Source organism: Acomys russatus, chromosome 9 (genome assembly GCF_903995435.1).
Source record: "Acomys russatus chromosome 9, mAcoRus1.1, whole genome shotgun sequence".
NCBI lineage: Eukaryota > Metazoa > Chordata > Mammalia > Rodentia > Muridae > Acomys > Acomys russatus.
The window spans coordinates 65,940,733-65,953,229 of record NC_067145.1 but is presented as its reverse complement, the minus strand read 5'-3'; the positions used below and the strand labels follow the sequence as shown (position 1 = coordinate 65,953,229).

The 12,497-nt window shown below is 38.7% G+C and overlaps 1 protein-coding gene across 1 annotated transcript in view; it reads left to right on the top strand.

Moving 5' to 3' along the window:
- Ryr2 (ryanodine receptor 2) overlaps positions 1–12,497 on the top strand; it is a 561,576-nt gene that overhangs the window by 263,351 nt on the left and 285,728 nt on the right. The window contains 1 exon segment of the mRNA XM_051151477.1: positions 1,785–1,941. Within this exon segment, the coding sequence (XP_051007434.1) occupies positions 1,785–1,941 (157 nt within the window).

The following is a 12,497-nucleotide window of genomic DNA, read 5'->3' as shown; positions in this document are numbered from 1 at the left end:
ATGTTATCTGCAAGCCTGTCACTCATCTGAAGTCTGAAAGATTGTGGACTTAAACTTCTATAGGTGCAGGTGGATGTGAACGACTCAGCAGCTAATCTGCAGAGCTCATGGACTTTACTTACAAGTAGCTTAATATAGGAGTGCTACACTCTGGATGGTAGTAAATTCACTGTAGCAGTAAGAATTCAGATGCACATACATGCATACGTACTTCTGGTATGTTTAGGAGGCCTGGTGGCACTCAGAGGAAGGATAGCAGGCTGCCAAGAAGAGACTTGATACCCTATGAGCATATACAGGGGGAGGAGGTCCCCCTTAGTCACAGTCATAGGGGAAGGGAGTAGGGAAAATGGGAGGGAAGAATGAGAGGATACAAGGGATAGCATAACAATTGAGATGTAATATGAATAAATTAATAAAATATATTTAAAAAGAAGTTATCTAAAGAGTGCCTTATAGTCCATTTAAATTAATGCTGCATTATTGATGAAGGTATGGCTTTAAGCTGTTTTAAACTAAGCTAAGATACCAGATACAATTTTAAAAACTAATTGGAATGTTTAGTCTTTGTTTAAAATGTACTCAGTTGTCAATGTATTTTCCTATAATATTGCACTCTAAAGGAAGTTATTGCTGTAGGATACTGACTCCTTGGGTGAGAGCCAGGACTGTTTTTGCTAGAATCAATGAACATAGATTTATAAATGTGAGCTTGCTGCATATTTAGTGATAAATACAATAATTTAGTGTCTGCAGACATTTTATTTAGACATCCCAAACAGTAACCATAGAAAACTTGGTGCATTCTCGATTAATGGTATCCCAAACAGTTTAAACAGATGGGTAGAAAATAACTTGCTGTGTATTAAAGGCACAATGTTTTTGTTTTTGTTTTGTTTTTTGAGACAAGATTTCTCTGTGTATCCCTGGCTATCTTGTAACTTGTTCTGTAGACCAGACTAGCCTTGAATTCAGAGATCTGCCTGCCTCTGCCTCCTGAGTGCTGGAATTAAAGACATGTGCCACCACACCCGGCCTCAAGAAGTGATGTTTTAAAATCAAGTGGTTTCATCTCTGCTTTCTAAACAATCAAGCGAGAATAAATACAGTTGTGAGTCAACATTCACCTTCATTTTCTTAAAGACACTCAAGTTCCTCTCCATGGGTAGAGTGCTTGGTGCTGTGCTTTCTCATTTGTGGTAGTCTCTTGAGAGATTTTACCACAGGGTGGCATGTTTCTGTGATTGCCTGAGTTTTCCTTCTTCCTCTAACATTCACCTCAGCAAGAAGTTCTTATAAACTTTTATATTGTTCTGTTAGTCCAAACAACAAAATACCATATTCACAATATTTAATGTGTAATAATTAAAACATGTCTTTGATATGAATATTAAGTTGGTTAAATCCACCTAAATAGCAATACTTTTGATACTTTTTCAGCCTTAATGTAAAGTTTTGTTAGATATGCATCTATATCATAAAGCTAAGCTGCCTTTTTATAACATATAAAATAAGGGAAATGTTATAGCTACATATTTAAAATCCTTTCTCTCTCAAGCATAAAAGCTGTGTGTTTCCCTCCAGTTTTCTCAGTCTGTCTCCTCTTTTTTCACCTGGTTCTCAGATGTTTGTACATACAGACATGTAGCATAGATGTCTGTACATGCTACTTACAGTGTTTATCCACACATGTGTGCACACACATGCAGAGTCACACTCGTTCTTTTCAATGGCTGCTTCTCTGATGGTGATGTGGTTGGATCAAGTTCTGGTTGTTCGGTCAGGTGGAGCGGAAGTCACATAAGATGGGGCCAGCCATTCCGACTCCGGCATGTCACAACAGGAAAGTACTTAAGCCTCATGGAAGACAAGAACCTTCTACTCATGGACAAAGAAAAAGCTGATGTAAAATCAACAGCATTTGCCTTCCGGTCTTCCAAGGTAAGATGGACAGTGTCATTTGGGGATTTCTGACCATGTGGCTTTGCTCTGTTTCTTTGATGATGAGAACCGAGGAGGAAAGATTTCTCTCCCCAGCATCTCTTTTCATTATGTCAGGAACTGGCCAGGATAGCCTGCTGGCTTCATACTTTCCATATTTAGTTAAAACATACCCTCCATCTCCTTCTGGATTTCTTTTCTCTTCTTCCTTCCTTCTTTTCCTTTTCTTTCTTTCTTTCTTTCTTTCTTTCTTTCTTTCTTAATATAAAGTTCTATATTTTTCCTTTTATTGAAAATATATTTTCTCAATAATATATCCTGATTATGATTTCTCCTCCCTCAACTCCTTCCATTTGCTTCCCATCTCCCTTCTCATTCAGATATACCCCTTTCTGTATCTTATTGGAAAATAAATGGGCTTCTAAGGGATAATAATATAAAATAAAATATAATAAGGTAAGACAAAAATCAATACATCAGTTTGGACAAAACAAACAGAAAGGGCCCAAGGAACAGATACACACATGGAAACTCACTCTTTGGCACACTCAGGAATCTCATGAAAACACTAAACCGGAATACACACTATATATACAAAGGACACATAGGGTAGAAAGGGAGAGATTAAAAGTATATAAATAGAATTTTTAAAGAGATAGGATAAAAGAGAAAGAAAGAAAGAAAGAAAGAAAGAAAGAAAGAAAGAAAGAAAGAAAAGCCCTGACATAACATTGTGAGACAAGAAACCTCCAGCGGTGCCACTGACTTTCTTTTCTGTTAGCCATCTACTGCTGGGCACACATGCAGCCTGCCCTTAGGAACAGTTTGCTTCCCTAGTAAGATGCCCTTGGAGGAAACTAAATTGTCATTTGCAAGTGGTTATCACTGGAGACAGCTTCTAGCTTAGGGATAGGGCCATGTGTCCACTTCTTCTTTTCAGCTCTAGGACCCCATCTGGTGCAGGCATGTGTATTCCCCGTGCATGCTGCCTCAGTCTCTGTGAGTTCATAAGAGCCTTGATCATGTTGATTTAGAGGGTTTTGTTTTCTTGATGTCTTCCATTCCTTCTGTTCTTACACTCTTTCTGCCCCCTTTACCGGGGTTTCCTGAATCCTGAGAGGGAGGATTTGATGGAGACATCCTGTTTAGTGCTGAGTGTTATAAGGTCTCTCATTCCCTGCACACTGTCTAGCTGTGGGTCTCTGTATTGTTTCCCATCTGCTGCAGGAGGAAGCTTCTCTGATGATGGCTGAGCAAGGCATTGATCAATACGTATTGCAGAACATTATTATGAATCATTTTATTGCTACTTTTAAAACATGCAGTATTATTTGGGTTTACTCTAGTTCTCTGGTTCTTGGGTCACCAAGCAGTAGGATATGGGTTCCATCTTGTGGAGTGAGCTTTAAGTTAAATCTGATATTTATTGGTTATTTTTATAAGCTTTGTGCCCCATTGCACTAGATATCTTGCAGACAAGGCAATACTAAAGATCAGAGGATTTCTGGGTGTATTGGTGTTTACATTTCTCCTTTGGTAGCACATAAAGTACCTAAGTATATCAAAGATGCTAATCCATAGAGGTGAAGGCTGTATGTCAGCACCAACTTGCCTTCATGTTCAGTGAGCATGATGCCAGTTTGTGGAGTGGACACCTTGTCTTGTCCCTGCTTTTAGTGGAATTGCTTAGAGTTACTCTCTATTTTAGTTGATGTTGGCTATGGGATTTCTGTAAACTGCATTTAGTATGTTGAGGTATGCCCCTGTACCCCTAATCTCTCCATGAGTGTTGGATTTATTTTCAAAGGTGTTTTTGTATCTAATGAGACAGTAATGTGGTTTTTGTCTTTCAGTTTGTTGATATAGTGGAGTACATTTATTGATTTATGTACGTTGATCCATCCCTATATCTCTGGGATGAAGCCAACCTGATCATGATGGATGATCTTTTCTATGTGTTCTTGAATTTGGTTTGCAAATATTTTATTGAGAATTTTTGCATCTATGTTCATAAGGGAAATTGGTCTGAAATTCTCTTTCTTTTCTGGGGTGGGGTAGTCTTTATGTGATTTGGGTATCAGGTTAACTGCAACCTCATAAAATGTATTGGGCAATGTTTCTTCTGTTTCTATTTTGTGGAATTATTTGAGGAGTATTGACATTAACTCTTCTTTTAAAGCCTAGTAAAATTGCTGAGACCATCGGGCCCTGGGTTTCGTTTTTGTTTTTGTTTTGTATTGTTTGTTTGGTAAAGTTAATTAATGCTTCTATTTCATGAGGGGTTATATGTTGGTTTAAATTGCTTGTCTGATCTTGATTCAACTTTGGAATGTAGGATATATCAAGAATTTATCCATTTCTTTTAGATTTTCCAATGTTGTGGAATATAGATTTATTTAAATATGTTCTTATGATTCTCTGGATTTCCTCAGTGTCTGTTATGTTCCTATTTTCACCTCTAGTTTTGTTAAGTTTGGATATTCTATCTTTGTCTTTTAGCTAATCTGGATAAGGGTTTGCCAATCTTACTGATTTTTCTCAAAGAAATTACTCTTTGTTTCATTGATTTTTTGTTTTGTTTCAGAGCTTTCAGTTGTGCTATTAAGTTCCTAGGATGAGATCTCTCCAATTTTTTTATGGAGACACTTAGTGCTATGAATTTGCCCATTATAACCACCTTTGTTGTGTATTCATTTTCAGTCAACTCTAGAAAATCTTTAACTTCTTGTTTAATTTTTGTCCCCAATTTTTGTTCAGTAGAGAGTTGCCCATGAGTTTTTAAGCTTTCTGTTTCGGGTTTTTAAAAAAGATTTTATTTATTATTATGTATACAGTGCTCTATCTGTATGTACCCTACACACCAGAAGAGGGCATCAGATCACATCAAAGATGATTGTGAGCCACCATGTGGTTGCTGGGAATTGAACTCAGGACCTCTGGAAGAGCAGGTGGTGATCTTATCCACTGAGCCGTCTCTCCAGCCCCTAATGTTGACATTCACTTTTGTTCTGTACTGTCAAGAGGTTATTTCAGTTTTCTTGTATCTTCTGAGACTTATTTTGTGTTCAAGTATGTGGTCAGTTTTGCAGAAAGTTCCATGAGCTATGGAGAAGAAGGTATATTCTTTTGTGTTTAGATAAAATGCTCTGTAAATATTGTTAAGTCAATTTGGTTTATAACATCTATTAGCTCCAACTTTTCTCTTGTTTAGTTTTGTCTGAATGACTTGTCCACTGGTGAGAACAGGGTACTGGTCATCAACTATCAGTGAGTGAAGGTGAATATGAAATTTAAACTGTGTAGTGTTTCTTTTATGAACCTAGATACCCTGTGTATGGTGTATATATGTTAAGAATTATAATGTCTTCTTCATGGGTTTTTTTGTTGATGAATATGTAGTGTCAGTCTCTATCTCTTCTAATTAGTTTTTGCTTGTAGTCTATTTTGTCAGAAATTAAATGGCTATACTGGTTTGTTTCCTAGGTATATTTTATTGGAATACCCTGTTCAAACATTTTACCTTGAAGGAATGTCTATCCTTGATGTTGAGGTGTGTTTCTTGGATGTAGCAGAGGGATGGATCCTGTCTTTACATTCACTTCACTTCACACTCTGTTCGTCTGTGTCTTTTTATTGGGTAATCAAGACCATTGATGTTGAAAGATATAAATGAGCAGTGTTTGTTGATTCCTATTGTTTTGTTGTGGTAGTGGTGGAGGTGGTGTGTATGTGTGTCTTCTTCTGAGTTGCTGGTCTGGGGTTATTTATTCCTTGTGTTTTCTTGGATGTGGCCAACCAATTTATGTATTGGAGTATTCCTTCTAGTTCCTTCTGTGGCACTGGCTTTGTAGATAGATATTGCTTAAATTTTGTTTTGCCATGGGATATTTTGTTTTTCCATCTATTGTGATTGAAAGTTTTGCTGAGTGTAGTATTCTGGGCTGCCACCTTTCAAGGCCTGAAAGTGGAAATAGAATCATTAAAGAAAATCTTAACTGAGGGAAACATGAAAGAGAAAAATTTTGGAACTCCAACAGGAACCTCAGGCAAACCTCACCAATAGAATACAAGAAATGGAAGAAAGAATATCAGGTGTTGAAGACAAAATAGAAAAATGGATACCATGGTCAAAGAAAATGCTAAATCTAAAATAATCATGTCATAAAATATTCAGGAAAACTGGGACCCCTTGAAAATATCAACTCTAAGAAGAATAGGAGAGAGGAAGGAGAAGAAACCCATGTCAAAGACAATGAAAATATTTTTGACAAAATCATAGAAGAAAATTTCTCTAACCTAAGGAAGGAGATTCTTATCAAGGTACAAGAAATATACAAAATATCAAATAGACTGGACCAGAAAATAAATTCTCCATGGCACATAATAACCAAAACATTAAATGCACAGAACAAAGGAAAAATATTAACCCTGCAAAGGAAAAAGACCAAGTCACATATACAGGTAGAATAACACCTGGTTTCTCAAGGGAGACTTTAAAAGCCAGAAGGGCCAGGAAGGATGTTCCACAGACTCCTGCTTGTCTCCTCATGCATGGACTGAACACAATCACCACAGGGGATCTTGCCATGTCAAACAGCAAGATCAAAATCTGGAGATTAAAAGAAAAAATCAAGGACACACATGCACACTCATTCCTTTTTTACAAGACAGGATATAGCCCAAACTTCCTCTTTGTTGAGTTTATCCTCCTGCTGTATCCTCCCATGTACTGAAGGTACAATTGTGCATTAAAACCCGTCTTGGTGGCTTGCACTGGTAATCTCAACTCTAGGGAGGCAGGTGGTTTCCTAAGGCTGCTGCTCAGCCTGATTAGCTGAATTGGTGAGCATCAGGTCCCAGTGTGAAAGAGAGTGGAGAAGGCTGTAAGCAGACATATGACATTGCCAACTTTGGCCCTCGCCAGCCATGCATACACACATCTGCACTCACACATATACATATATATATGCCATAGATGTATAAAATAAAAAATATAGTCTATAAGCAAATGGCAGAAAGGAAGGAAAAGAAAAAGAAGAAAGGAGAAAAGTAAGAAAGGAAGGTGGAAGAAAATGGGTGTGTGGATTGCTTTGCCCATCACAGTGGACACAGGTCTCTTGTACGAACATAAGTAGAGGGTGGTAGCTGCTAGAATGACAGTTTGTGCATAGTTCTGACTTATTTCTTTAGGAAAGATTCCTAGAAGTGGGAGTACCAACTCTAGAGCTGAGAATATCTTTGCAAGCTCTTGGTGTATCTTGTTAACAGCTGTAGCTGTTGATACATTTTCCCCCTCGAGTCCCTCTGAACATTCTGTCAGTGTTGGATTTGAGCTGCAAGTTTAATTCTTTTTACTGCCTTGGTCCTCTGTGGTTTCTATTCAGGGATTCTCTTTCTAGAAGCTGACAGTCAAATAGTGCTGCCACCTTCGTGGAAGGCAGCAAGGCCCTTGTCTGAACATGGCTATGATGACCCCTTTCTCTGAAGCTCATTTTCTACCCTGTGTCCACAGCACCACTTAACCCTGCAGGCTGCTGAGAACCTGTTTTCTCACACAGGCTCTTTATATGTAATTTTCAATGGTGACTGCACATGATAAGAGAGCAACAAACAGTAGAGCTGGAATTCAGGAAGACACTTAATTTTTTAAAAATTATAGTAAAATTTAAATATCAATGGAAGATCAGACAATGTGTTTCCCAAAGGGTACAGACAATTACCTATATTATTCTTTTTACAATTACACATTCTAGTATACAGTTCATACATAACTGGTATAGCACATTTTAAAAAGAGGGACCAACAAGATGGTTCAACAGGTAAAAGTGTTGCTTCCGAACCTGATGACCTGAGCTTGATCCTCTGAACCCACATGTTGGAAGGAAAGAAAGGATGCTCACAGATTGTCCTCTGATGCCCTTGCACACACCCACCCATGCACATACTCACTCAATAAACATGTGAAAAATTAAGAAGAGAATGCAGTAATTCAGACAGGGGTAAATTAAGGTAATTTACAGTCTGCCATTCAAAAATAAACCCATGACTTAATTGTAACTTTTAAGAAATGTGGACAGTAAACAAACATAATTATATGCTCTGTTGGGTTTAATTATCATTAATAAAATTCTACAGCATCCCTTTTACAATGAAATTTTGGCAATTCAGCCTTATGCAGTGGAGAGTGATCTCAATGCATTTAGGTACGGCTTCACATCTGAAATTTTAAGCTATTTTCACATTTAAAGTGAACAGTTTTATCTTTAAATATTGGTGACTTCTTCCTTCTTGGAAATTGAACTGTTTTTCATCTAAGGATAAGAAAGTTTTAGGGGATTTTGTTCTTAGAAATTACAGACTTGAGTTTGATAAAAATCAATTGTATATTTTTAAAAAGATTTATTTATTTATTTATTTTATGTATCTGAGAGCTCTGTCTTCATGCACACCAGAAGAGATAATCAGATCCCATTATAGATGATTGTGAGCCACCATGTGGTTGCTGGGAATCAAACTCAGGACCTCTGGAAGAACAGCCAGTGCTCTTAACTGCTGAGCCATCTCTCCAGCCCCAATTACATCTTTTAAACTAGCTTATGGATGTTACTCTTTTTGGCTATAACTTTTTTTAAGCCTGTAGAGGACATAGGACAACCTAAGTCTGTTCTCTGTTTGCCTTACTCACCTTTCCATGGGCTCCTGGGATTGAACTCGGGTCACCAGGCTTGCGCTGCAAACACCTTTGCAGGCTGAGCCATCTCTCCTACCCCAAGTGTATTGTTTTAAAGACATTTTTATAACATTTACAGTATTGTGGTGAGAGAAGCATACTCCTCACTGGACAGTTTGTAGAACCTGGCTGTAGAAAGTGAATGTGGGCCACACCTTCCTGCCCCTGGTCTGTGTCCTGGAATGGCAGCTTTGGGCTGTTTTCTGGCATCTAGTCTGGACTGTACTTCAGATAATTTTATTTATTTTTTCTTTTCTTTTTTTTCTGAGACAGGGTTTCTCTGTGTAGCCTTGGTTGCCCTGGACTTACTTTGTAGACCAGCCTGGCCTCTTAACTCACAGAGATCCCCCTGCCTCTGCCTCCCCAGTGCTGGGATTACAGGCGTTTGCCACCATGCCCAGTTTAGATTTTATTCTATGTGTGGGTTTACACTGTATGTATTTCTTCATCTATATTTCAACTGTGTTCTCATCTCTAATGTGCATAGATGGAAATAAAGTAACCCTGAGGTGAGGGGCCGCTGGGAGATGAGTACTCTTGGACTGACCAGAGAAATTTAGTCCCAGGTGGGGCTCATTTCTGGGAGAAGGATCCTAAATCCCCGCATGCAGATCCTCGATTCTGTTGAACTCCCCATGCAGAGTGAGAAGGGAGGAGTTCTCTAAGTTCCAAACTATACCTTGGCCTTGCTAAGCCCTGTCTTCCCAGTTAGCCTGTCTCTTTATATTGACTTATGCTTTGTGAAAATGACTTCCCCCAGACACATCACTTCCTACCTTCCACTACTCTGCTGTGCCCCAGATGACGAGATTTTCATTCTGTGTTATCCCAAGCAGAGAAATGATTTTGTCTTGCACCATTTTTATTTCTGGTGTCACATCCTCCTCCTCTTTCTTCTTCACCAAATTATTAGTGCTTTTGGATCACACAGTCCTTCTACATTACTCTGTCCATTGTATGTTTTTTAAAGATTCACTTTTACTTATGAGTATATGTGTATACACACATGTGGGGGGCTGTCCATGAACGGCAGAAGAGGGCAGTTGAGTCTCTGGAGTTACAGGCAGCTATGGAGCATCCCATGTGGAAGCTGGGAGCTGAATAAGAGCAGTAAGTGAGTGGTCTTAACTTCTGAGCCACCTCTCAAGTCTCTCCTCTGAATTGCTGATTTTAAATATTTTATTTACAGATTATAGATTTTTCAGAAGCTCATAAGTAATCACATAGGAAATACTGCAGTCATCAGAAATAAAGTTTGTCTGACAGAAAAACATAGGGAATGAATACATTTGAGAGTTATTATAGAAGGACAAAGCAGGGTACAATTTTTGGGTAATGTTTTATGTAATTTTGATTGGCAGAAAATGTTTTTAAAATAGATGTTCTTGATATTTAAGAAGAAAACTCCACTTATGTGCTTCTTTGATGTGCAGAAATTGATGTGTTATATTTGTACAGTTTTTCTGAGGTAGAGCCTCTCTTTATAGCCCTGGTTGACTTGGGATTCAGTATGTAGCCTAGATTGGCCTCGAATTCATGGTTTTTGTGCATTATCCTTCTCAAAGGTTATAGGTATACACCAGCACTCCTGGTAGCAAAGGCTATTTTGATTGTTTAGTTTCATTTAAAATAAGTTACAATATAAAAAGGTGAATCTAGGAAAAAGTAAATGTCACAGAAATACACGTCTAAAAAAAAATTCCCATACATAGACTATGAAAAATTAAACATGTTAATAGTGTTGATTGTAATGTTTAAAATACTTCATTTTAATTGGAAAGAAGCCTAATGAAATTAAAATTTATTCATGCTGTAAAGTACTATCTGCTATTATATAATAAAGACACATTAAACCAATGGAAACAAAATAAAATTAGTGTTCATATTATCAAATTTTAGGGAAACTAGAATACACAATTTTATTCTTTCCTTTATTAGTGATAAGTTGGTCCCAGCTCTGTATTTTTTAAATACATATTGAGCTCACACGCAAACACATATATGTAAATACTCATGAAGATACAACTAAATATCCTGTGCACACGTGTGCAGGCTCATGCTGATGCAGAAGCATGTGCATCTGTGTGTCCATGCCTGTGGAGGACAGAAGTCAACCTCAGCCGTCTTTTCTTGTGAGCCAGCCATTGTGGTTTTTTGAAACTGGGTCCCTCACTGGCCTGTAAGCTAGATTAGCTGATCAGCGAGCCCCACGGACCTACCTCTCTTTACTCCTAAAGCTGGAAATCCAAGTGTTTGCCAACTTTTTTTTTTTAACTGTGGGTTCTGAGACTAGAACTCAGGTCCTCCTGATTGCAAGGCAAGTGCTTCACCACCGAGTCATGCAGTCCCCGCACCTGCACAGACATAACCGATGTGCCGTTTTCTTCCCTTCTGAGTGCCAGCGTTAGATAGGAAACACGCGTTGCACTTTTCCTTCTTTTCAGTAAGAAAACCAAGCACTTTCATGCTGGAAGAAGACACAATGCCTTCTTTCCAATGTGTCTTTGGCCCAGGTATGCTTCAGGTTTGTAGCGCTTCGGTGGCTTGACAGTTGTAATTTCTGTGCTGCTGTTGACGAAAGAGAAAGCTTTTTATGGTGAGTGGGAATGATGAACTCTTGGTTTAGACTCTATTGGTATCTTCAGCTTCACGATTTCCAAAATGAAAACCAAACCCAAGTCTGGCCTTGGCCCAGGCCTGTTATCTCAGCTCCCGAGGGGAGAAGGACAGAAGCTGAAGGCCATCCTGAGTAACAGAGTGAGTTCTAGGCCAGTCGGGTCAAATTTGTAGCTTCTAACTCACAAAACAAAACTGTGTGAAGGACTAGTGACCCAGTTCAGTGGTGGAGCACCATCCCAGCTTGCGTGGGGCCCTGGGCTCACGTACAGCATGGTTTGACTCTGGCGAAGCCCCTCATCTACATCAGTGGTCCCTTCAGTGTTTCTGGGCATGGTATTCTTTTCACTGTGCAGTTCTGGTTAGAGAACAGCCTTGGTCATGCCAAGCTCTGCCACTGGGCACTATTACATTCCCGGCTTTCTTTTGACCTTTAATCTTCAGACAGAATGTCACTAAGTCTCCCAGGTGCCTTCAAACTTCACTAGATACAGACATTGGACTTGCAGTCTTCCGGCCTTGCCTTCCACAGCGGTGCTTGAAGGCCTGTACCCTGAGGCCAAATTCTCAAAACTTACATATCAAGAAGGTCATTATTCCTTAAGAGTCATACATAACAGGGGTTTTTTAATGTTATAGAAAACAACCCCCCCCAAAAAAAGCCCAAACAAAAAATAAGCCTATGCTACTAGTTGACAGGAAAATGAATTTTTGGGGGTTATCACAGGGATGCCTGTGACACTGATATGAATGTTCAGTGGCCAATCTCGAGTTCAGGAGTTGACAGAAAAATCACCAGTTGCTGACAGCCCTGTGTATTCAGAAGAAATTGAGTCAGATAGGGTATAACTTATAATGTAAGTGACATGGGATCCCTGTTAAGGAAAAGAGTTGATATAATGAAGAATGCATTTTCACACCTGTAGGTTTTCTAAGGCATATTTCCCACTTTAGAACTTTATGGCTCTCACAGATGTCTTTAGATGTCATTTTTAATCATAAGGTAGGCCCTGTAGGTACCTGTATTGAACACCAGTGTAATTTTCTTGTAGTTTAAAATGCCACTGACATATTCCTTGGTAGGTGAACTCCCAGTTTCCCTCCCTCGTACACCACGAATAGAAGTCTTTTGCCATTGAGGTGATAGAATGACAGCCTTAAAATGAGACTAGCAATGCCAATAAAAGGACTGTGGAGGTGAGGGCAAAAA